General features: G+C 45.4%; 1 protein-coding gene across 2 annotated transcripts in view; it reads left to right on the forward strand.

Annotated features, from left to right (window-relative positions):
• Positions 1-14,019: 14,019 nt before the first annotated feature.
• Positions 14,020-26,687, forward strand: part of LOC119456128 (mushroom body large-type Kenyon cell-specific protein 1) — an 84,859-nt gene continuing 72,191 nt past the window's right edge. The window contains exons 1-5 of one of the 2 annotated variants that reach the window (XM_037717743.2): positions 14,020-14,308; positions 14,613-14,681; positions 14,736-14,812; positions 14,866-14,950; positions 15,175-15,268. In XM_037717743.2, the coding sequence (XP_037573671.1) occupies positions 14,215-14,308; positions 14,613-14,681; positions 14,736-14,812; positions 14,866-14,950; positions 15,175-15,268 (419 nt within the window). In that variant the 5' untranslated portion in view covers positions 14,020-14,214. The remainder of the gene's footprint in view (positions 14,309-14,612; positions 14,682-14,735; positions 14,813-14,865; positions 14,951-15,174; positions 15,269-26,687) is intronic. The other variant, XM_037717751.2, reaches the window with a different exon arrangement.

A 26,687-nucleotide genomic window follows, 5' to 3' on the forward strand; every position in this document is an offset into this window, starting at 1 on the left:
AGCGCGGATGGCGTTCGGCCTGACCCTGACAAGACCACCGCCGTAGCCTCGTTTCCTGTTCCCCGTGACAAGAAAGCAGTCCGTCGCTTTCTGGGGCTCTGCGCATACTATCGCCGCTTCATCGCCAATTTTTCTAGGATTGCCGAACCTCTGACTCGCCTCACACGAGAAGATGTACCATTTGTCTGGAATGAAGAGCAGGACGCGGCTTTCACCGAGCTGCGGGAGCGTTTGTAGACACCACCAGTTCTTGCTCACTTTGACGAGGACGCTGATACTGAAGTCCATACCGACGCCAGCAACGTGGGTCTTGGCGCCATCCTGGTCCAACACCAAGAGAGCACAGAGCGCGTGATAGCTTACGCCAGCCGTACTCTTTCACGCGCAGAAGCAAACTATTCCACCTCAGAAAAAGAGTGCCTTGCAGTGGTATGGGCGACCATGAAGTTTCGGCCTTACCTCTACGGTCGCCCCTTCAAAGTAGTGACCGACCACCATTCATTGTGCTGGTTGACCAATATACGAGACCCCGCTGGGCGACTCGCACGATGGAGCCTTCGTCTGCAAGAATTCGATCTGACCATCGTATACAGATCAGGCCGCAAGCACGAAGATGCGGATTCGTTGTCGCGTGCACCCACCGATGTTTGTGATCCGGCCGCTGAGGATGACAGTGGATTCCTTGGGGCCCTCACCGCAACGGACTTGATTGCACGACAGCGCGAGGATACCGAAATCCGCGCAATCATCGAGAACCTCGAAGGACGCAACTCTCCCATACCTCGACGCCTTTCTCGCAGTTTCTCGTCCTTCTGCCTTCGAAGAGGTGTCCTGTATAAGAAAAACTCGAACAGCAACGGCAAACCCTACCTTCTCGTCATACCTGCTGACATGCGCGACGACATTCTTCTTGCCTGCCATGGCGAGCCCACATCTGGTCACTTAGCCTCCTCCCGAACTCTCGCCAGAGTTCAACAGGCGTACTACCCACTGAACACACATTGGTCTAGAAGCCGTCTTCAAGACGTCTTGACAAGATAAGCAAGACGTCTTCAAAACCATTTTAAACGTTTACAGGACGTCTTGGAGACGTTCTGGCAAGATATTAAGACTTCTTGAAGACATCTTACCAAGATTTTGTCGGACGTCTTAAAACGTTCGGTAGCCGTCTCTAAGACCGTCTAATGCACCGCCAAATTTGGGATATCAGACGTCTTGCAAGACATCTGGTAGACGTCTTAAAGACGGCTAGAAAGCATCTTGCAAGACATCTTGCGAACGTTTTGAAAACGGCTACAAAACGTTCTGCTGGACGTTTTGAGGATGTCTTGAAAACGTTTTTAAATGCTTTAAACATCTACTTGCCAACTAAGGCATGACCTTTTCTAGCCGTTCGTATTTAGCTAATTAAGCCCTAAATTGTTTTACAGTATTTACAAAAGATAGTGAGTGTAAATATACTTAGTCTAAAGTGCAGAGGACGTGAAATCTGAACACGACGTAGGTTATTTCAACACAATGTATTCCATAAAGTTACCAAGTCTTCCCGTTGTGGAAAAAAAGTGAAGAAACAAATAAGGAATAAACACGGTGACTGTCAATATATACACACTATATTAAGTACAACTTTAGTTCAACACGTAATCTATTGTGAGCTAGGGGAAGCACTAGCATACTTTAAAGTCTCTAGAAGCTGAAATTACGTCATATTACAATCCAGATGGTCTGTCTCCTTCCGATGTCAACTATCCAACGAAATGTTGCGTAGCTTCAGTGATCTTGCTAGAAACGGCATACATTGCCCATTATGGTCCGGGAAGACCCAATATCATTTTACTTACGTTGTCAACACTGGTCAAGATTTGCAGATGGAATAATATCAAAGACTCCTGCAACACTATTACAGAAGTTTTCCTTGCATGGATGTTTGGCACACTCAAGAATTTAGATACACCAAACACCCTTCAATTATAGCATTAATTATAAAGGAATTTAGTGTCTCCTTGTTATCTGCTATATAGAGAAATCAATGAGGATGTTCGTATTCTTTGCAATATTGAAAAAAGGTTGGCTTTACCGACAGTACCAATCCCTATGGCCCATTTCTTACAACCTACCATAGCAACACTGAAACATTGGCAAAGCCACAAAAGCGATAAACACGTGTCAAAGCCACGTAGGCTTAACATTAAGCAAGATTGTTCACACAAATGAATTGCTAAAGTGGTCAAAGGTTTGAAAGAATTTTTAATAAATCAGTAACATGCCACTACATAAGCAAAATGTTTCTAATGCACTTCCTAGAGTTTTGCATTGTGGCTGTCTGTTATAATTGGTCACTTCACAATTCAGGGAACTGGCTTAGACATTTCCACAGGCTGATGATGCACCCGCAGAAAATTTAGCGCGTTCTAATGATGCTTGGCCTCAGATTTTGCACCTGCAATTAGAAGGTAAGACAAAAGATTAACAAATATGTTACAGTGAAACTTCGTTATAACGAAACAGGATATAACAAATTACTGTATACAACAAAATGACGTTCCCGCTGAAATCACCGAAGAGATGAATGTTTTTATAACCTCGTTTCAACGAAGTAAAATTATCCTGCCAATAGATACACCAAACTTCAGTTTTCTCCGAAAAAAGAAATGCACGACCCTTGCAGGCTCGCTTCTGCTTTCCGCAGGGTAGAGCACACATTCCTTGCCGATGTTTAAAACGTTTACGTATTTGCGTTGAATCCACCGTTCAACACTGGTCCTTGTCACCACTACGCGTAGGTGCGCATAAGCAGACTCTAGATCGTCGTGGCAATTCCTCTCACTGCGGCACCGCGCAGGCTAGTTAGTGCAGCTATGGGCGAGGCCTCAGAGATTGCGCCGGTGCAATTTCACAGGCCACGCCTCCCTGTGTGTACCACGTGCTGCTCGCACATGACGAGCATTGTTGGTGTCGCAGCGTGCAACCTATTCAACCGTCACCATTTCAGCGGTTTCGCGATGCTGGAGACGACCCAAATAAAAGCGGTAACGAAAGATCATCACATTGAAACAGAAGGCAGCTATCGGAAAGGCAATCGTGTCAGATGCTAAGAAGTGGTGTGTTAAGGACACCGAAGTTTCTTTTGCTGTTTTATCAGAAGTTCAGCGAGCACGTGGCCATGTAGTGGTTCTGCTGGCCGAAAAGCCGTCTTCTTCTATACAGGTTGAAATTTGTGCGCGACATTGCGCATGTATTGCAGTGAACGGCAGTAATGAATATAATGACGTAATTTTGGCTCCCCCTTGGGCTTCGCTATAAAAAGATTTTATTGCATATGACTGGTAAGAGTTCCGACTCATTTATACCGCAGCCTTGTTTGGAAACACTAACTGTTAGAAATCCGACCTAGGTATCTTCCGTATGCAGATGCAATAATGCCATCGCTGCGATTCGGCCTTATCTGTAGCCCCGGTAGCAAGCTCCCGATATACTACCGTGAAATCCGGATTCTTGGCGGTAACAACATCCTTGTCCAAGAAGGCCAGTGCCATGGTTGGAGGTTGCCACGTCATCCACAACTACATCGCAAGCGACATTTTTCGTTTTCAAATCATACACATGCTGCAAGCCCTTTTTCGAAATTGCATCTTTTGTTGATTTAAATGTAGTAGCAGTTTGCGCCGAAAAACAATTCTACACCGTGTCCTTCACATGTTCCTGATGCAACGTGCAGGCAGGAACATATATGCGCCGCGCGTCATAGGTTTTCAGAAAACGTGACAAGGCCTCCTCTTGGGACATGTTGAATGGCAGCGTCGACTCAAGGACGCGCGGCCAAGCGAGGTCACTGGTCAACTTGAACGATGTTCTACGCAACGAATGAAACACTTCCGGGGTAACCGCACTCAGAATGTTCGCGACGTAATTTGAGCCAGGCGCGTAGCCCGGATATTTTTTTCAGGGGTGGGGTTGGGGGAGCTAAAGCACTGCGATCGTCCTGACTGTGGTGCTTCGTTCTTTTAAGCTCCCAGGCGTCGGAGAAGCGTTGAGACGCGAATGCCCATAATAGCCGCACGTTCGAAGGATACGCGCCTTTGTTAATATAGGCGACGTGCCAGGCACAAAAGGGAGCAGGGCGCCGGCCTAAAGAAATAGACAAAATTTGGAGAGGGGGAGGGGCGGAAGCCCGGTCACCCACCCCCACCTGATACGCCACTGCCCTGAGCGTTCTGATTTAGAGCAAATTTGCCGGGATCGCCGTAAAATTTTTGCTTTAAAATCCTCGCGACCAGAATTCTGACAATGACTTGCACAGATTACGTCCGAGTGAGCATAACCGGAAATGTTCATTCGTTACATGAAATATCGTTGAGGCCTGCCCCATTGCCCGCCACGCGCGCCCTCGAGCTCGCACGACCCTCGCCTATGTCACTTGAGTGAGCAAGGCCATCGCAATTGTTCTGAAACCCTATGAAGTCAATGTCCCACGTTTAGGCCCGCTAGTTGCAGCATGAACAGGCAGATGTGAAGATTCAGAAGATATGTTCCAAGCATTGTATACAGAACAGCCTGCGCGAATCGCGACTATCTTTACATCAGCGAAAGCAGTCTCTCTGAAACCGCTTGAAGCAAGAAATTATGTCAAAGAGATGAATTAAAAATGAATCAGAAGTGAAGAAACAATGTCGTTTACATTGCAGTTGCGGAGCACGTGGCAGGCTGAATATGCCACCGACGAGAAAAGGCTTCTATCATTGCTAAAGAAACTGGATTTGAAAAGAGTTTCCCGAATACCTTGCTATCCAGACTACAGAAAACTACAGAAAAAAGAAAACGCTGTATCGCAACGATGGCAATATCCTGCCTGCAGACGCAGAATGCCGTCGTTTCGAGCAGTTCGTGTTTTGATCAAGGCTTCCGTACGTCAAATTCTTATTAGCACTTTTTGATCGGCGTCCTTTGTTTTTTTTTTTGTTTTTTTTTTCTTGTAACATGAACTCCAGAACCAAGAGAAAACATAAGCCAGATGCAGCATTGAATTTGAACTGATTATCCTAGCTGTTGCAAAGTATGCAAGTCAATGTGAGCAAAATTCTACGTATTAATCATTCTTGTGGTTTAAATTAGGACTGATAGATTTGTCAATAACCAAGTGAAGAAGCATAAAAAAAAATTCGGTCGAAACTAGCAGTTAATGAGGACACAAAAATGCATATGCCGCACATACAGGCCACACTTAGAATTTATTTATTTAAAGGCGCAAACGATTTGACATTGCATCCGTGTGTTATTCTTAAGGCCAACATCTTGTTCTGTCATTACTGAGGCCTCAATGGCGTATTCACTTTCTTCTGTCATCCTCGCCTCAGTGGTAAGCTCAACCTACTTAGCGGTTGGTTCAGCTTACCGGTAACAACATACTCAATTAAAATGACAATTACATGACAAGCGCCATAGGCTAGTCATATCACTACTTCAAACCATTACGTTATTAAGCACCTAGAATAGCATGTCAGGCGAATAGCCAGGCTACCATCTCCAGCATTTCATTAAACAATGTTTCTCTCTCTCTCTCTCTCTCTCTCTCTCTCTCTCTATGTGACACAGAAAGCAGCCTAACGTAATGGTTTGAGGCATGTGATATGACTGGACCATTGCACTTGCCTAAGTGCTATCTGCCACATGCAATGTTTTTTTTTTTTTTTTTAATTTGGATCAGTTAAAAAAAATAAAACCTTGTAGAATGAGAACATACGGTATGTTCTCATTCTACATGGTCCTTTTTATTTCAGCTGAACTAAATTTTAAGAACATGTGGCAGACAGCACAATTGTGCTGTCCAAATTGTTCTAAATTACTCGATGAGGTGGCCTATTACTTCTACGAAAAATCAAAACTTTTAATTGAACAATTGACAGTTACATTAAAGAACTTTTATTGATTACCTCACTGCACATATTTTAATCGTAGCTAGTGATTATGCCAGGCATATCGACTTGGAACAAATTCTGAGGATGGCAACGGTTTCGATATATGCAGTATCAAACTTGCAGTAAAAATGCACAGTTTTTAAACTTAATTTTTAAGAAAAGGCTGATTCATACATTGAAGCACACACTAACTGGAACGCCAATGCATTTCGGTGGACACATTCAAAATTATTATATCGAAACTAGCGTAGTCCTCAAATCTCGTTCTAAGTCGATATGCATTTCATACCCACTAACTACAGTGCGTAGATTAAAATATGTGCTGCAAAGTAGTTCGTGTTTATTAGCGCAATTAAGTAAATTATTCGAAAAGCATATTGGTTTCTCGTAACGTAATGGCCGCCTTATCGAGTAATTTTGATCAAGGGTTATAATTGTGCTATCTGCCACAGGCATTTTTTTTAAATTGTTGCCGCTAAAAAAAAGACACCATGTATATGAACACATAATCCGCTCTGGAACAATAATGCGGCCTGACTTTTCCGCATGTCTATGGAACAATAGGAATAAGAAATGACCTTTTCAGCGGTGCAAATAATTAGTCTTGCGATAACAAAGGCCCATCGTTATGCGCATCACAGGAAACCACTCTCTCATGCATCGGTCTGTTTACCAGCGCTTCAGCTTGCTGATACAACGCTGCAAGTGTCTAAGTTTGCTCAACGCTTGACGCTACGCGCGAGTAGATTATGAGTTGAGGTTATAACTTGCAGTACAAACGCCGATGCGAATTAATTTAAGCCACGCACAGTTACTGGGTTAAATTGATAGTGCGAAAGAAAAATTATGCGCAAAACGGCGTGTTCCTGAGTCTGCATCCATGAGCAGGCACCCACAAAGTCGCAATATTTTATTGCGATAGCAATTATATGGACACTCAAAAGCAGATTTCTGCCGTCGGCGTCGCCGTCGCCGTCGGCGTCGCCGTCGCCGTGAGGTTCCGTATGACGTCATTTGGAGATGAAATCGTCGCCGCGCGCCGAACGCTGTATGTGCGAGTGAAAGGGCGCGAGGGGCGCGTCTTTCACGGGGAGTGAACGCACGGCGGAGAACAAACGCGCGTTCTGCGCCGTGCTCGCTTAAGGGCTGCAGAAGTAGGCGTCTCTTTTTCCTTTACAATCACCATATATGTAGAGCAAACGCGCCTTCTTCGGACGCGCGAGAGGCCGTGGGGGAGGGGGAGGGAAGGGAGGCGACGTTTAACCTTTCCCTTTCCCTCAAGAACCACTTATCATCATCATCATCGGCACCAAGTGCCTATTTATATCAGAGGCTCCAGCAACAGTCACCAACGCCGCACGCATTTTGAGCTAACGCGGGCAAAACGCCGATGGCGTCGACAACAGTTCTGCGTGTTGTTGCTACCAAAGCCGCTCACCTTACTTCGTATGACATTGCTGTGTTGCTATCGCATTCATTGCTTCGCCCTTAGGGCGAAACTGTGACATTTTTAGAAGTGCCAACCAGCAATCAATAGATTCGAAACGTGGGTCACTGTAGCTCGACCGAATGCATATTACAAGTTACATTACCGTCACTAAACGGAAATCAAAATAATAAAACAGGTGGCCCACACGCAAACAGTACAATACGAGTTGAAACGTAACACATTGCAAGCAAGCGCAGTAACACGCAACAGAAAGCGCGCGATTTTACGCAAGAACAATGGGCATCAAGATTCCAGGCGGGAATATTTTGAACGGCGCTACCGCGCCAGCCAGGAATTGAATAACAATAAACATGCCAAACAAATTATGTCGGCTACGCAAGTTTGCCTGATCGCGTTCGTGATCGCCAACAATGCGGGAATGGTGGGCCACTATAAGAGGAAGCAGCGTTCTGTATCGCCAAACGAGGGACGCTAGTTGAAGCCCTAAAGTTTCGGCATGCCTACAGCAGCAGCTGTGATAAACCTGTCATGAGTATTTGACTCTCCTTAACGTTCAAAAATTATGGGGTTTTACGCGCCAGTACCACGATCTGCATTATGAGGCACGCCAAAGTGAGGAATTGCGGAATAATTTGGACCACCTGGGAATCGTTAGCGTGCACCTAAATCTAAGTACACGGGTGTTTTAGCATTTCGCCCCCACAGGGACACTAACTGTCCCGAACGCATTCCACGGACCATGGATGACTGCAATATAATAAGGAATTAAATTTGTCAGTGCAGCGCTATATCTCGCACGTTGCCAGGATCATCGAGGAAAACACGAAAACGCGTCATGAAAGTTATTCACAAATGGATATTCGCAAGCATTATTTGATCTGTGACAAACATGTATCAACGTTTAATTCAAGACAGCGGCAAGCTCACAGTATACTTTTCGAACGCATCGCGCAAACGTGGCATGCCCATACAAAGGGCATTTGGGGGTAACAATTCCCAGAAATAAGGCACTTTCGTGCGGTACTCACTTTTTTTGTCCGTATCGACGAGGCAGGATCCGCTTTCCGAGTCAAAGAAGCGACGCCGCGTACTCCGAGGGTCAGCAATGGTCCTTGGTTAACGCATCGTAGACACAAAATGGAGAGCACGCTCTGCTAGTTTTCAAAGACAAAAATAGTTACAGTGGCTTAGCTCGGCTATGCCAGGATATACGTAGCGTTAGCAAAGGTTCAGCTGATTATTCTTAGCTTTCCTGGTTGTCTCCTACGCTCAACCGCTAATTGCCAGGCAACTACTTCGGGATCCGATGAGTCAAGCTTCTCCGTTCTTCTGCGCTGTTGAGCAGCATTTGCGCTCTCCTTCTCCATGGCTATACCACACTGGCAAACGCCAGTCAGAAGCGCAGCGGCTCCAGCGCAGTGTCAGACGGCGACTGCACCGCGAGCGAGCGCCGGCGCCAGTGCGTCTACCACGGCTACGACGTCACTCCTTTGGAATGCGCAGACCGGCGGCGGTGAGTCGCGCGCGGCGGCGGCGGAGTGCGCGAGAGGTGCCGGCTCCGGTGGCTCCGGTGCGCAAGCCGTGTGACATCACTGATCCTTGCGCATGCGCAGCACGGCTCTTTATGTGCCGCGCGAAACGGGCTTGGCTAGGCCAGTGTAGCTAACGCTACAAAATAAGGACGAGAACCGACTTGCCCGAGCAACCGGCGCCGCTTCCCGCCGTGAAAGATGTGAAAGGGGAAAGATTCGAAGGGCAGGTCGTGAGAGAGAACGGCAAAGTGAGGTTGGAGGCGTCGAGAGAGAGTGGTTGTGAAGAGGCAACGGCGCTATGCAGCCAGGGCCGTCGGGCATGGGGGGAGGTAGAAAATTCCAATCTCATCCTCCTTCCATGTCTGCCAGTCACGGCGCCGTTAGCCTTTCGTTAGCATGGAGAAAGGAAACTCCGGAAACGCGCTCGTGTAGAGCGCGCGCACTGAAATGCGCAACGCTTGCAGCGTTAGCTCCGGATAGTTAGGAATGGTGAAATCGACATTCTCAGGAATCGCTACACCGATTTCGATGACGTTTTTTGCATTTAAAATAAAATGTAAAATCAAGTATGGGCTGGAAGCAGATGTTGATTTAATGTCGGCGCTGTCTTTCGAAAGAGTCTCGAAAATTGGAAAGTGTCAAGTTTAAAACTCTGCGACATAGCAATACTAAACGATATCGCAATTTTGTAATGCGCACCTAAGAACACGTCCAAAGCAGACAGAGTAGATTCAGTATACGCGGCTCTGAAAGATACCGCGAATTATCGAAGGTGTTTTATGTTGGGCAAAGCCCTTGTAAACGTTGTGAGAAGTGCACGTGGACTACAAACTTACTTCGAAAGCAAATTTGCCCGCCTTAAGCGCTCCAATCTAGGTAGACGCTGGCATAATACCCCCCCCCCCCCCCCCCCCGCCATGCATCGGCTGTATATGGCTGCACTGAGCTGCTGGCCAACCGTGCGCAGTCCTGGTGACTGCAATATCGGTTTTGGTGCAGTGTTACGAGTTTGTTAAGTGCGCGCTTCTATTGTGAAAAATATTCCAAGTAAATATACAAAGCAAGGTCATGCAAAACATTTCAAATATGTCGCAAATAAACGTTGCAGTATTAAAATTTCGGGCAAAGCTTACTACAATATGTGGTGCACTTCTAAAATCGCCGTGCGGTACGTGGTTGCAAATAACTGGGCAAAACGAACACGTCTAGACGAAATGCCATGATATGCTGCTCTCCCCCCAACGTGCACATCATTATTTATAGCGCCAGTTTTAGCTATAGCTTTTGAGCGTATATAGGTATTTAATTTGAAAGAGCGATGAAATGAACGATTCAGTCTCACAACTTCGGAGTACACGATGGTGAAAAGTGTAAGAAGAAATTGATGAAGTTGCGATACTATAGTTTTTTTTTTTTTACTGGATTGAACAGCTGACAGCGGAATTTTGATGCAGCTCAATGTGCAGATTGCCGTAGGAGCTAAAAACTGTCAAATAACGCGCTGGCGGGGAGGTTGAACTAGCATCGTGCGAAAAACGCCCATTGTGGCAGCCTGCAGAAAACCGCACAGGTAAAAACCCGATCGATCTTCTGCCACAAAAATATATCATCGGACTCACCTGTTCATCTATCTGAAATTAACGCTCACACTAAATTTGCGCCGCTGCTCAGCGTAGGCACACGTTTTTCTGTTACCCGCCACGGTAGGTAAGTGGCTATAGCATCGCGCTGCTCAGCTAGAGATCGCGGGTACGACAGGATCGAAACGCAACAACGATCGTGTACTTAGATTGATGTGCATCTTAAAGAACCCAGGTGGTCAGAATTAATCCGGAGTCTCCACCTACGGTCTGCTTCATATTTTAGGCACGTACAACCCTTGAATTTATTTTTCACTTTTTCAGTTTCCTCAATTAACGTGGTTAAAGGCCTTAGGTCTTGCATGTATGCTGCCTTCAATCTAGCACATTTTTTACGTTTGCTTCATGTTTTTTTTTTCTTCGTGAAATACGTATAGACGCTACGACCGCACGTACAGCGCAGCCAATGGAATTGTACACCTTACAGGATGGTAATATGACAAACCAAAGGAAAGTCAGTGCATGTACATGTTTTTAAGTACAGACTGCGTGGCCAGTATGGGTGCTAAATATATAACAACCGTATAAAGCAGCGGAAAGAACTGAAATGCATATTGTATACATATACCTGGATAAGGATCCGCACAGATATCTTCGAGACGTTTTTACAAATCGTTTTGTAGCCGTCTTAGCAAGATGATAGCTTAAACAGCTTAACAAGACACCTTCAAGCCGTCCCTCGCAAGGCATCTTCAAGACGTACATATAAAGACGTCTTGTAGCCATCTTGAATAGTTGTAGACGTTCTAGTTCATTTTGGCTGGTCCAAGACGGCTACAAAACGTCTTGTGTTCAGTGGGCTACTGGCCCAAACTATCTACATCTGTAAAGCGCTACGTCAAGAGTTGTCGGGAATGTCAACGCCGCAAATCCCCGCCACTGAAGCCCGCGGGGCTGCTGCAACCGATCGCACCACCCAGGGTACCATTCGATCAAATAGGCATGGATTTACTCGGGCCTTTTCCACTATCATCAGCCGGCAACAAGTGGATCGTAGTCGCCACAGATTACTTAACCAGATACGCCGAGACAAGGGCTCTACCACGCGCTACGGCTGCCGATGTTGCCCAGTTCTTTATAGACCAGATCGTTCTTCGACATGGAGCCCCGTCTTACGTGATCACTGACAGAGGCATAGCTTTCACGGCCCAGCTGATTGACGACGTATTCAAGCTAAGCTACACGAGCCATCGCAAGACCACTGCATATCATCCGCAGACCAACGGGTTGACGGAACGATTGAACAAAACCATCGCCGACATGTTATCCATGTACGCCGATGTACAACACAAGACGTGGGATCAGGTTCTACCGTACGTAACATTTGCGTACAACTCTGCCATCCAGGAGACGACGCGATTCACGCCGTTTCGTCTTGTCTATGGACGTGAGGTTCAGACCATGCTGGATGCGATGCTTCCACACGATTACGACGCGCTGCTCACCCCTGACGCTGAGCAATTTACGCAGTACGCCGAAGAAGCTCGCCAATTGGCACGCCTACACATCACGCAACAGCAGAGTGTCGGTGCACGTCGCTACAATCTTCGCCATCGCCAAGTGGAATACCACCCGGGCGATCAAGTTTGGGTGTGGTCGCCGGTGCGCCGCCAGGGGTTGTCAGAGAAACTGCTCAGTCGCTACTTTGGACCCTACAAAGTGCTGCGTCGCGTTAGTGACGTGAACTACGAGGTTCTCCCGGATAGTGCCATGTCACCCCAGCGTCGAAGGCAGCACTCGGAGATTGTGCACGTTGTACGACTCAAACCTTATTTCGCGCGATAGTGCGACAGCGTCTCAACTTTATGATGTACTTTATTTTTTCTCTCCCTCACCCCCCCCCCCCCCCTTGTGCTTACTTTATGTTCCTTCCTTTTTTTTTTCTTTCCCTCTACCTACATCGACCAGCGCTAGCATCGGGACGATGCCCGTTTTTTTCACAGGGGGAAAATGCCACGAGGTCTCGAGCTGCGGCGAGCGCGAGCCAGCATTCAGGCAAGGAGAGAAGAAGAGGTTTTTCGTTTTTGGGGTCAGCCATCTTCCTGGCTAGTACTCGTCTCTGCCGGTGCAGGACTTCTTGCTCTGAAGGCCTTCTGTTGCACGTGACAATATGTAACTGCGGGAACTGTCCATGCAGCGCCAGGACTTCTGCGCAATGCAAGCGTGTATGGCGAATCTCGCACGTTGCCCACTACAGCGCGTCATGAGGAGGCACAATACTCGCTGCCCAAACCGGGGATCAGTAGTAAAGAAAAGCATTATTAACGTGGTGACTCTATTAAGAAATAAAATTTAGCTTCAGCTGTAGTTTTGTTGGACTTTCCAGTGTGTAGCCGAAAGCGCCCACTTTCGAATGGGGGGGGGGGGCAAATGGCATGCTTTGCCCCCTCTGCCCCCCCGGTAGATACGCCTATGCTAAAAACAGGGTCACAACAAGTGCAGAATTGATCAAAACCAGTTCAAAATTAATAACACGACTCAGAATAATTTAAAACAACGGAATAATCAAGCATTAAGCGCATTAATTAACAGAAATTCGTTAAAATCGCTTCTAACTATCATCATCAAAAGCTTTGGCTCCATGTGCGTGGCGGTTTCCCACCAGTTGTGCCTTAGCACAGGTATCAAAACGGATGATGGATTGCGAAACACAAGATAAACACAGGATAAAACAAGATAAACACAAGGAAAACACAAGAGAAACACCGGCGCGTCACTGCTTATTCACACTTCCCAAGGTTTCACGTCAGTGGAGCTGCATTAGCGCTGGATTTGAACCACACAAGCGCAGGATGCACAATTTTGTGGTTAGAAATGAAGTACAGGCGCTGCCTATACTTCAGCTATAGCCGTATTGCCAGCCGACACATGTGCGTGGAGTGAAATCTGCGCGGCAGATTGCGCACTGTATACATGGTTTTGATGGTGATTGTTGTAGCGCTCTGCGATAAAAGAGCATAAAATATCTTATAACTAAGATGTTTTTTACAAGGTTGACAGTTTATTGCGAGAGACGCGACAAATGTCGTGGAGACCGAACGTGTATGTCCACCGCACGTCTTCATTTGGATGTGGGACGAACGGATATCTTTTGAACTTTTTGTATTGTTTGGATTGGGATCACATCTTGTAATTGCAGTGAATTATTTTACTTGAAGCAATTTGTTTTTCGTTTTTTTTTTTGCAACGCGTAAAATTCAAGTGCTGTTTGCTTTATCTATTTTCAAATCCACCCGCTTGGTCTTTCAGTCGACTGATTGTGTACGTGAACAAAAACCAATAAATAAACAATTTGTCCTTTGCGCGCGAGCTTACCCGTCAAGTAGCAAGTAACCCGCATAATAGTTTCTCTTCGGCGCAGTATTACCTACACTTAAAAGCAGGGTACCCTAGTACCATTGACACATGCGGCACTCATCGTGCTGATGCGCTGCCGCCGCCAGGGTGCCAAACGAGCGCCGCGCGCGCGTCCTCACGCGCGCGCGGAACCGGCAGCGCTAACGTTGGTCAAAGCGCCCGCGCGGCGCAACCTTTCGACCGGTTGCTTTTCCGAAGGCAACGGACGTGACGCGTGGGGCAGTTCCGCCGTCGTGCTGCTCGACGTCGAGATTCCCCCCCCTTTTTTTCTTCTTTTTTTCTGTTTTTCCATGACGTCAGGGCAAGGGTGAACACGAAACATGGCGGAGTGCCCCTTAGCCCGCTGTGCGCAAGAGCGACGCGCCTTTCGAAAGGAATTTCAACGATGGAGTCGGGATATGCTGTTTGTCATCGGTGAGTTACGTTAAACATTTAAGCCGTTAGTGCGAGTGCTTTAAATGACCCTGTGCGACCTGATGGGGACGAAACTGCGGAATTATTGCATTAGTAGGTCACCGAAATTTCGGGTATTGCATTACGGGACCTTACATACGGTTGCGATGTTGCTAGGGTTAGTCTGTGCGCACGGGTCATCACAGGCAGGGTGGAGGTTCGGGCGCTATAAAACATACTCTTTCGTCACTAATTAGTTGGGCGATGAGGTTCGCCGGCGAAGGAGGGGGCCGCGGGCGCAACAAGTTGATCGCCGCCTGTGCAGGCTTGGAGCGCGTGGCCGAGGAAATGATGGGCTCCAAGCGGTGGAACCGGATGACACAGCTCGAAAACGGTAGGCCGCGCGCCGCTGTCGCGGTGGGAGCTAATGCTTTTCTCCCCGCGGCAGCCTTGGAGGAGCAGTTGCAGCTCGTCGACTGGGTGCCGGACCAAGTGTGCCACTTCTGCGACGCGCAGCGCTTGCCGGTGAGTCGGGCAGCCCCGCGTGGGCGGCCGCTGATGCCGCTTTCCGTGTGCAGGAGCCTCCCGGACCACCGAGCGACTATACTAGCTTTAAGAGTTTGGACCTTGACGAACAGTCGACAGGTTCTGATCAGGCTTCAGGTAATTGTCTCGCAGCACCGGCCGTTGTAGGAAAGGGCAGCCTCCTTAGCCCCTGAGAGGTGAGTGCCTCCCTGCATGGAGCACCATGGAGGCATGCGGCCTAACCCGTCTGGACACTAATCACGGCGCATGGGAGGACTGCACCCTTACTACTAACTGCCCCCCCCCCCCCCCCCCCCCCCCCCCCCCCCCAAACTTCCAGTGATGGCTGCGTGCATGCGCAGGGTCGCCTGAGCCACCGGTCAACAACGACGAGCAACCGCTGGACCTGAGCTTGCACCCCAGGGCCACCAATGACGAGGAGGAGCGCACGCTCGGGTCAGTCACGTATTTGTGAGCGCGTTGGAAAAAAATATGGACAAACTACAACGGGTGTTGCAGTTTGTACATATTTCAAAGCTTTTCAACACACATGCTGTCGGACATTTCCTGTTCGCAGCACACAATTTTGGCGGGGAATTTGGATTAGCAGGAAATTTATGGGCAGAACACTAGGCTTGTGAGTAGTTGTCATATCATGCAGCTCTAAACTTTCTTAATGTGCAAAAGTTGGGCTTTCCAATATTTCTATTCAGTCATCTACTGGGGTACTTCTGAGTATAAGTGTGGGAAAATTAGCTCCGTGTTCATGCTTCTGATCCAGACATGATATTTTCATTCTCTTGAGTGTTAATGTTGTTCTCGCAGTGCTTACTCTTCATATGAAAAGCTATATATGTACTTCATTTTGGCAGTGTCTGCAGCATTTTCATTGTGTGGAAGCTTCCTTCTCTTAATCAGACGTTGCTTTAACCTTAAAAAGTTGTGCACTGATTATGTCTCCTGACCGTGCCGTATAGTTCTTCTGCTAACATAGATAATGGACACGTCATTCCTGATAGGTTATGTAACAATGCATGCAATATTTATTGTTGTCCTTGTGTCAAGATTGAATCATTCCCGCACATTACTTTATGCCCCTTGATGCTGATGTTTGCACAGTGGTCAAACACTACAGCAGAGGCCCTTATGAGGGTTTTTGTACAGAGTAGTGGAGCCTGTAAAGGACGAACCATTCTGCTAGTTTGTCATGGCAGGTTGGTCCAGGCATTTCTGATGTTTATGGTATGTGAACCACATGTGACTATCAGGGTATACGAGGGGCTGCAAGTCGAAAAGGAATTGGTTGAGCTTGAAATGATGCTTCATTAAAGTGGCCCTTCCGTCAGTTAGCTTGTTTGCAGTGTCCAGCCGTTGTTGCCACAATGTTATTATTCTGTGGCAAAGAAAACTTATGCAGAACGAACATATCGGAATTAATGGGAGTAGTAAAGCAGTTAAGTAAATGCAATGAGTATATAAGTGTGCTTATTTTTATGTGGTGCAACGTGTAATCTGATGCAACCGCAATGTTCACTCTCAATTGACAAGTTTTATCTCAGGCAGTGGTTATGTTTGTGTAGTACATTGTACACGAGCTATGCCAAATGCAATTGAGGTGGAGGCATAGTGTCAGACATCGACGCATTAATGTCACTTGGTATGATTCTTGTCGAGGGAAGAATGGGGATGCACAGTGTAGTGTGCTGTGCATTTAATAATATTCCTTGTGTCACAGGGACACTCGAACTGTGCCGAGGACCTGTGTCACATTGGTTATGTTACCACAAATGGGGTATCCCCCCAGAATATGATGCACTCTTTCATTGAGCAGTCTGTGTGCTTTAGAAATGACATTACATGCACAGGATTTATGGCACCATTTATTGTTTGATGATGCTCAACAGAACTGCGCTAAATCACTCATAAATGGTCAATCCTGGATCATGGCTTGCATACCTATCAGGCGAAAAACCCCTATGTTTAGGCGTTCGGCAAAGGAAGCTTTAAAACAAGACCTTATCCACCAATTAGGCCTTGGTCAAGTAACTAAGGTAACGTGTGCACCGCAGTGGGGATGTGTGTGCAGTGGGAGGCTCCTTTGTTGGCTCTTTTTATCACCGTGGTGACATCCGGTGTAATGAATGACGTGTCAAATTGGATTACATGCCTGAGCGTCTGCTTCAGCGCCATCGTGTGCTTTTTCGTCATACTCATGCGGAAGTTTGCTTGGTTGTAGTAGTTTTAAGCAGTGATGCTTGTTCTTTATTACGATTCTAATATTTGATATGCTGTATGAGAATATCCGGTGTTGCTCCATGCCAATTTGGGCCAGAGTTTGCTCTACGTACTATCACATAAATAGAAAGCACGGTAGCTTTTGCAGAAGATCCATGGAGCTCCCAGTGGCAAATTTTAAAGTGCACATATACATGTACGACATAAAAGTTCCATTTGCAAGTGGAAACAGTTGAATACATATATATGCGACTAATGCAGCCAGTCATATGCATTGCACAGCGACATATCTCATAAATCTCGCAAGCTGATATGCAGTTTCTTTTTTTTTCTTTATTATTGTATACTGCGTGCAAGTTCAACTGCATTTCCTTGGTTATTCACAGCGAGAATGCCTGCTGCAATGGGGGTGGGTCAAGCACTTTCGCTTCATTGTATTGTAAATCTGTGGCCATGGGAAGGGATCTTGTCATAGATTTATTGGCAGTGCTGTGTCGATTGTGCCAAACTGCGCCGTGAAGGAAATGCTGCTATGCGCTGCGCCAGATTGTCGTTTATCGCAGGTATTGCACCAACGCACACCTGCTCCAAATGAACGAGCAGAAAAAAACAACACTTTTGCAGTAAAGATCAGTTTTCTTACTTTTTTACAATGCCAGTGCTATGAAGAAAACCCCTAATTTTTCTCTCTGTTGTGCTTCTTTGAAATAGCTTCCACTTATTGACGCTTTTCGCGGAGCAATTTGTTCTCGAGAAACGAGATGGTGCTTACGGCGACACACCACATGTAGCCTCAGCAAAAGTGCACGAATACGAAATCATTACCACTTCTGCCCTGTTTCTGTGCGATCAGCTGTCGGAAATGCAACTGGGGTTTTGCTTACGCAATGTGCTCTATTCATGCTGCAAAATGTGGAGGGGTGGATTGAAGATGTCTGCAGTGGTTGGCTGCAAAAATAGTGACTGGCATATTAAGGAATGGAATGAATATGTGCGACCAAGTTCACGGACCATTGTTACATACGGACAGCCTGTGTTGCCGGCCCTTTGCGATGCACGGCTTTCCTCGTGGATAAAAAAAATTTCACTCATCTGCCAGCATTGTATCGCTAACCTCCAAAGAAAAGTCTTCAATCCCAGAACATCGGCAAGAGTGAGTACTTCTCATTAAACAATGACAAAGGGAGTAAGTAGCTCTGCTTCCTGGTGTAGTAGGTTTCGCGCTTGTTATCTTTACACATCTACCCCAGCTGGCACGGAAACTTACGTCTGCTGTATCGCCAACGTATTAAGAATATGTGAATGGGTGCACACTTGAAACGCCAAAGCATGGGTGACAACGACTACACCGACACCACACAAATGGTCGAAGCTAATGTTTCGTGACGGTCCACAGGAGTAAATGAGTTACTAGCAGTTATACATCTTTGCTACAAGCTATTACAAAGTACAGAACAGCTACGTTCCAAGCCTTGTGTGCAGCAAGAACAAATCTATTGCAACTGAAAACACCCAGGAGCGATTAGGCAGAAAATAATCAGATAGGGACCGCACTTCACAGACCGACGAACTTCACTGCGTCAGAAACGTGACAAGCCGCTGCTTCAGAGTATTTGCCTAATAAAGAACGAAGAGCAAAACGCACTGATCCTGATTCAATTCATACGCGGAAGGTTTGGATAGCTTGGAATACATTTTTCGCCTAGCTTTTAGAACAAGTACCATATACGCTGTTAGCGCTGTTTGGACAAAGCTTAAATGAGCTCCGAAACCTCTTTTACATGTCCTCTGAAGCTTGGCCACAGGTTCGTGTCGTCCACTCAGTCAACTATCTCCCGAAACGGAGGTTTCCTGAGCCGCACCGGGCGCCTTGTACATCTATTGTAGACACGGAGGTAGCTCAGGCAAGCAGTGGACGTGTCATGTGATCAAACATGGCAGTGCCCACGGGATCGCCGCGAAAAGGGTCAATAACAATGCGATTGGTCGTGGCCGCAGGGGCACTTTGCGTTCGCCTGTCCTTGGCTCGTCACGCAGCCTGATGTGCGTCGCACGTTGTCGTGAAGTGCGCAATGCACGCAATTTTCTTAGTTTTTAGCCTTGTGCCTACGCCCTTCCATCCAGTAAGCACGCAATCATATATTAGGCGAGTTTGCAGTAGTTCCCGGCTGATTGCCTGTGTACCATACGCTGTGACTAGAAAGGGTCTGAAGGCAAGCTCGTTGGTATGCATTCACGGTGTAAAAAACAGCGTTAAAAACATGTACAGAAGGAAGAACACAGGACCTGTGTTCTTCCTTCTGTATTCAGGTCCCGTGTTCTTCCTTCTGTCTGTGTTTTTAGCGCTGTGACTAGATGTGCTTTAAGCATAAGCTTATCCAGGTGCATTATTATTAATGCATGATGATACGGCACTTGCGCCATGTTATTAACGAATTGGGCGCCTGTGCGTATTCCACTTGTGGACACAAGTTCAGCAGTTGAAATGCTCTAACAAATGAAACGTTTAGCAGATGAAATGGATAACGAAGTCAAGGAATTAGGTGGGGGAATTAGGTCTTTATTGAAATGCAGAATTAACTGTGAATTCGGGGTTAAAAATCTTGTATTAAAAAACGGAGCAGCACGTTGAAAAAAGAAAACTTGCGTCTCGGTATAATACATAATGGATGCAATTTTTCATAACTAATTTCTGCTTCGAAAGCGTGAACTTGTGCTCCAAACTGCGATTTCTCCTGCACCTAAAGTTGCTCCAAAAGACCGCTTCCTTCACTTTATTGGTATGTTCAATTTTTTTTACATGCGCACATGCTGCATCGTTTGGTTCAGTCAGTTTATTATCTTTGGCCATCTACTTTTAAGCACATTGTACAAATGATGGAATTGCGCTCAGGGATACCAAATTGCCGTCTAGCTGCTAGACAGTGTGATGTTTACTCATTTTTTCTTAGACTCCTGAAGTTGTGTGAGTACAGCCGAAGGAAGGATACCACATTTAGCAACAATGGCTTGGCCGTCAATTTTATCTTATTCTGCATATATTGCAAGCTCAAGGCATATCCATGGAGCAGATAGAATTTCCTGCAATAATTACCAGATCTGGCACTGCAGCCGCCATGGGAATGAATTTCTCTTCGTGTTTGGGGCTTGAGACGTTCTTGTGGCTTTGTCTCTGCATTCATTGTCCTACATTTCAGAGCAATCTTTCAAAGTGTGGAAGGTTCACACATAGTCGCTACTAATTTGAACGGCTGAGCTTGTCAAGGTGGCCAAATTGAAATGCACCATGCTTCTCAAGGCACTGGCCTGCCCGCGAGAAAAGCCGTGTTATGCCGCTTGTCCATGCCCGTGGTGTAATGGTTTTAATATTAGGCTGTTGTCCTAGAGGTCTGCTGTTGGGCAATTTTAATAATGTTTAATTATTTATTTGTTGAAAATGATGGGTGTACAAAGTATTTTGAAGCCAGAAGGACCAAGTTTCGGCAAGTACTGCCCATCATGCTAGTGCCAGAGTTGCCCTTATTGAATGAAACTGGCAGACTAGTTCGCTCACTAGAAAGGCGCCCAGCAAAAGCTGTTCCAATGTGGATGGAATTATGCGCACGTGGTTGAAAGCCTGTTGCTTTGGGACGATTGATGCCTACTTCAAACCAGAGGGCTCTGTGTAAACTGAAATAGTGCCACTCCTCAAAGTGCTTTATGACTGAGAGCTGCTGTGCCGTTTTAAAGTGAAACACAGGTGTAGAGTAATGACATACTGCTGAGAGGAGTCATAAATTTAGGTACATCTACTTTTATGATAAGGCTGCTTGGTTAGTTAACTGTGGCGTTTTTACGGGGATCTCTGTATTAAAAGCTGGTCAATGTTTTTTTTAGGGCAACGTAGAACCATTAAAAGAAAGATGTACCAGTTATGAACAGTGTTTCGTTAATTCTGCCTAGCTGTAGCTTCTGTCTAGTTATGTGTTGTTTGTCATTAGCACCACAACACTAAAATAAAATGTTGAACCACCAAAAAATGTTTTGCTGAAGCGGAACAGTTATTTTCAATGAAAGGCAGAGTTTTAAGAATAATATGGCTTGTGAAAATGAGTGGGCAGTCACTCGTAAATACTTTTTCTATTTGGGGAAGCATCAACTAACATCTACCCACACTCAAACTTAGACTCACACCAACTCAATTCCTTACGTATTAGAACGATATGCACTTGTTAATGAGTATGCCAACCATTGGAGGTTTATATAATATGTATGTTCTAAGATGAGCATTTCCTCGGTGATATGTATTTTCTGCCAGCTGCTGCAACACTTAAAAACATGTATGTTTTAAGCCCAGATCGCAGCAAGAACCAATCAACTGGGTACACTTGCGAGTGAGTAGGTGGGTCTTATCGCACTAGAAAATCTACTGAACCGAAAACATGACAAGCTTTGAAGCGAGGCTCAAATAAGGTAAAATGCAAGGATTTAATTCAGGGGTGGAATACTTTGTCCTGTTAGAGTACTGGTAGCTTGGAACGAGGCAAAAAAGCAATCGCCATGCGACCCCCTTTCGTTGCCATTGGCAGGCTTCTTTTGAGTTCTCTAATTTCGCATTTGGCTAGCAGCTCGATGTGGGCATTCTTGGCTTTTTATCACTCAGCCTAAGTATTGTGAGTTCCAGGGATGCATTGGCGCTGGCCCACTCGTGTATTTTTTACCTTAAATATTTGTTCATGTCCACTCTGTGGTGTTGCGTTGTGCTTGTGTCCATTTGGGTGCAGAACCGAGCAGGTGGTCAACCTCCTTATGTGCCGTTTCAGGACACCATGCAGTTTAATTTTAATTTCCACGGTGGAAGCACATACACGTAACGGACAATGATAATTTTAAGAAAGGGGAATGTAGCAAACTAACCTTCATTTCAAATGGTGTAGATAGTTTGCGTCTAGATAATATTGTGACATTGCTTCCAACGTTGCTTTGCCTGAAAAAACTTGCAGACTTGAGTGATCTCTCTGGCAGAGTCACGACGTGCAAAATGGGCATGTTGCAACATTATCGCTTCTTTTTCGAGAACACGACCCAAGTGCGGTCAGCTTGATCACCGCCATTTAAAAAACAAAATGTAAGAGCTTGCGATGAACAGTGAATGTGTGCATCGTGGCGTGGTTGGCCGTGGGTGAATGCATTGCATGTCGATGCCCGAGTGTAGTTGGACTCCTTTTAGCTCAGAATTGTGGATCGTTCCCACTCTGGAGTGGTTGAGCTGGCCCATTATTCCTTTCCTCTAATTCCAGTTAGTGAAGCATTTTCTCTATGATTGTTTGCTACTTGCACACGCATGCCTAGTGACAAGATAACTCACATATTTTACAAGTGTAATAAATATTGTTGCATACTATTTTTCCACACACGAACAAACACGCTTTGTGCCCTCTTATCTCTTTAGAGTGTTGCCTGTAATCTAATTATTAATCATTCAAGTACAGCAAAGTACAAAATAACCTTGAACCGTAGTAGTTGAGGGCAATTTTGGGGAAAAGCATGCATGCAAAGTTAGCATGGTGGTCTTCAAGGAAGATGCTGCTGTCGCAGTGAATGAGAGCCAAAGGAATACCTTTACTCGCACATCAGGGGGCACAGGCTGCCTGCTATCATGCCTTCTGGGTGTGTGGCAAGTCACCGTAGATTCCCGCAGGGTGCAACTGTTTGTGACGCCGTTTTTGGCCTCCATTCCTCTGTCGTAGGTTAAGCATGCTTTTGGTAAATCGAATCATTCTTGCCAACTTAAGAGTTCACTACGACTAAGGAGCTAACTAACTTATCTCTTTAACATACTTTATCAAGTTAACTCTAACTAAAGCTTTTATTTGTTTATTTGATTTATTATACAATAGTGCTGAATCCAGTGGGAGTTGCAGAGGGGGTGGCAAACGATGATTACATTATGGCAAGTCTCTCAAACAGAGTGCAGTAAAAAAAGAGAAAAAAGTACATTATGGTTACATATGCAGTCGCCGACCAACTTTCCGGACATCGTGGGGACCGAAAAATGCTCCGAAAAATCTGACTGTCCGAAAAACTTGTGCACCCATAAAAATAAAAATTTATTAGGCTTAGAACAGCTTAAAAAAATCACCAATAATGCCTTGCCTCATACTACGCTTGGAGGTGATGATTTGCTTGGATTTGCATAAGCGTGATGTCTCCGTATACGCTCGACAAGAGCGTAACTGCGTTGTCGATCTCCGTTGGCAGAGATCGCCATGGAGATCGAAGAAACGAGGTATGTTTCTTCACACCGCTTGGCTCGTGAAGGCACAGGAGATGGCGCCAATCACACAAATGCGAAGCCACACATACGAAAATGCAACAATGTCTCCGAGACACACCTGCTCTGTGGACACACCACGTGCAAAAGAGGAATCAAAACTTAAAAGAAAAGGATCTCGCATTACATGATTATGACGAAAGTGCTGACCGAAAAACAGAAGAAAAAGCAAAAACGTGCCGTCCCCTGGAGTGTGTCAGCCAAGAAAGAATGGGCATGGCCTCCGAGATGGGAGGATGGCGTATGCCTCCCAATCTTGGAGGCACACGCCAACATCCAACATGGCGGCCTCCAACATTCGGGTAGCGTGGCTTGGAACGAGCAAGTTAGTCAGAAAAATGCAACTTTGAGGCCTAAATTGCAGAATGCAGCTGCAAGGCAAATTGTGGAACGCAGCTGCAAAAATGCGGAACACAGCTGCACGGAACTGCTGGCAAGAATTCTCGTCGACCCCTGTTGCGCCACTTACCACCTCAAGAAAAAGAATAGTTTCCTGACAGTATCTGCAGCAGTGCGCCTGCGCGGAACCCCAAGCCTCATGGTTTTAAAGCCCTGCAAGAAGAACCTTTGCATCAGTTGGCAGCAGCAGTTGCAGCCGCATGCACGCATATTGAGCCATTTCTTTCCACCTGTACAGGTTGGCGATTTCCATAGGCTTCTTTGAAATAGTGGGATAGACATTCTACCATAGCTGCTGCTTCCAAATTGCTGTTCACGCACATTTATTTTTTGTATTCCCGTGCTGCTAAACTTTCATTTTGCTCACGTTTTGTTTGCTTATCTCTCTCTCCCACTCTGGTGGAAATGGCAGGCAAGCAAGAGCTTTCCAAATTGTTCGAGGAACTTAAACGCAAGTTAAAGAATGAATTTAAAGAACTACGTGTATGCCTCGAAAGAGACTCAAGAAAAGACCTAAGAAGGGATTCTTGGAATTTGTGAACAAGAACTATGAGGAAATGAAAACATCGGTCAGTAAGCTGGAAAATGAAGACTCTGATCTGAAGAATACAGTGGAGGGTCTGTAAAAGGACCGAAATGACCTGTTGCAAAACTCAAGGATCATGAAGTAAGACTCTCGCAAAATGAACAGCACACCAGGTGTTTCAACGTAGAAGTCAAAGGGATACCTTTGAAGCAGAATGAAAACACTCTGGAAATAACCAGATAACTTGCAGATGCAATTGATGTACCCTTTGAGGATTGCCATGTTGAGGCTTGCCACTGGGTGAGGTCTACAGGCAATGGTGATAGTCCTAACATTGTGGTACAGTTCACACACAGGGCTAAGCGCGACTGTTTCCTAGAGAAAGCTAGAAAAAAACGACTGACAACTGAAGACATAGACTTGGAGCCTTGCACTCCGATTTACATAAATGAGCACTTATGTCCAGCTATGAAACGTTTGTTTGGAGTGGTGAACGGCAAAAAAGAAAGCATTCGGCTGGAAATATGCTTGGTATTGCAATGGCAAGATCTTCACCCGAAAATCTGAAGGCAGCCCAATTGTTCCCATTGTCCATCTTGATTCAAGACTTGCAGAAAATGACGTAGGAATAACAAATGTGAGCGTTTTCTTCTGGTTCTTTATTTGAAATATGAGTTATGTGCCTTCTGAAGTAAATTATTTTGTATCGGCTAAAAAGCCAGCAGTGATGTTTTTTCGTCAAAATGTTCGATCTCTCACAAATAAAACAGATGAACTGACCACATTAATCCACAGCTTTGGAACACCGATTACTGTCATAATGTTGACCGAAACTTGGTTAACACCTGCATCGTATTTGTTCCAGTTTCCTGGTCATAAATATTTTTTTCGTAGTCGTCAGATTAAGCAAGGGAGCGGCGTTGCGATATTTCTCAAAGATGATATTGTTGCTGAACCTGTCAACGTTGTGTACACTGATATTAGTGACCATCTAGGTATAATTTTACTAGTGAGAAAAATCCATCATGTGACTCGAAAAAGTAAGCAACCAGTTTATGTTCAGTCAATTACGTCACCAAATATTGAGGCCTTTCGCCGTGCCATTGCTCAACAAACGTGGGATTGCGTTTAATGGGCAGAAGATAGCGACTCTGCATATTCCTATTTTACAAATATTTTCAAACCATTATGTCATACATACTTCCCACGGAAAAAAACACAAAAAAACAAGGCCATCTAGAGCACGGAGACCTTGGCTGACTCATAAGCTTCTTGATATGATTAAACAAAAACATGCTTTATATCCCAAATTTGTGCAATCTAGAGAATAAGCCTGGCTTAGAGAGTTTAATAAATATAGAAGCAGTTTAACAAATAAGCTTATGAATGCCAAATATGCTTATTTTTTAGGAATATTTAGTGACCCTGCTAACCAACAAAGTGATGCACTTTGGTGCAAATTGAATGCATTATTACAGCTTAACTCCAACTCAGCTATTCTAGATATTTTGCGTCATGATGGGCAGCAACTTTCCAGAGATGCAATACGTATAGCGTTTAATGAAGTCTTTACCCTAGCACCCCACGTCGATAACAACCTCAACAACTACGCTCAGTTTCAACCAGTAAACAGGAATGGTGCATCGCTTTTCCATCGCTCCCCTGAAGTTTTTCCTTGTATCAGCTACAAGCAATAGCAAGTCATTAGATGTCGACGATATTATCCAGATACGCCCTGTAAAGTATGTGCTCAATATTATAAGCCCTATTCTCACCTATATTTACAACATATTGTCTGCAGGTACCCTTCCCAAGAATATGCAAATTACTGGCGTTGTTCCCGTCTTTAAGCGCAGTGATAAAACATCACTGAATAGTTATCAGCCTCTATCAATAATCTCAGTATTTTCTAAAGGTATTGAGAAAATAATGCATGTGCGATTACTATCATTCCCGTTACAACTTGCTTCAAGATTTCCAACATGGTTTCAGAAAGCACCGTTCGACGGAAAAAGCCCTCCTGAGTCAAATTATTACAGCTGTAAACATATGGCACTAGGCATATACATGGATTTCTCTAAGGCCTTTGATTTAATTAAGAACCCCCCACTCGCTTCTTAAATCTTTCCAACAGGTCACAGTTCATAGATACTAGTAACGCGAAATCTTTAAGGAAGTCAGTTATCACTGGTGTGCCACAAGGCAGCATTTTGGGACCGCTTTTATTTTTGATTTACATAAATGAGATTTACAGAAATGCTATTATACACTGCACAGATAATGCTACATTTGTTTCGTATGCTGATGACACAACCATTTTTATTGCAGGCAACTTGGAATCGGATATACAGTTAAATCTGGATATACAAAATTGACAAATTCCCAAAAAACTTTGTTATAAA

The sequence above is a fragment of the Dermacentor silvarum genome, chromosome 1 (genome assembly GCF_013339745.2).
Source record: "Dermacentor silvarum isolate Dsil-2018 chromosome 1, BIME_Dsil_1.4, whole genome shotgun sequence".
NCBI lineage: Eukaryota > Metazoa > Arthropoda > Arachnida > Ixodida > Ixodidae > Dermacentor > Dermacentor silvarum.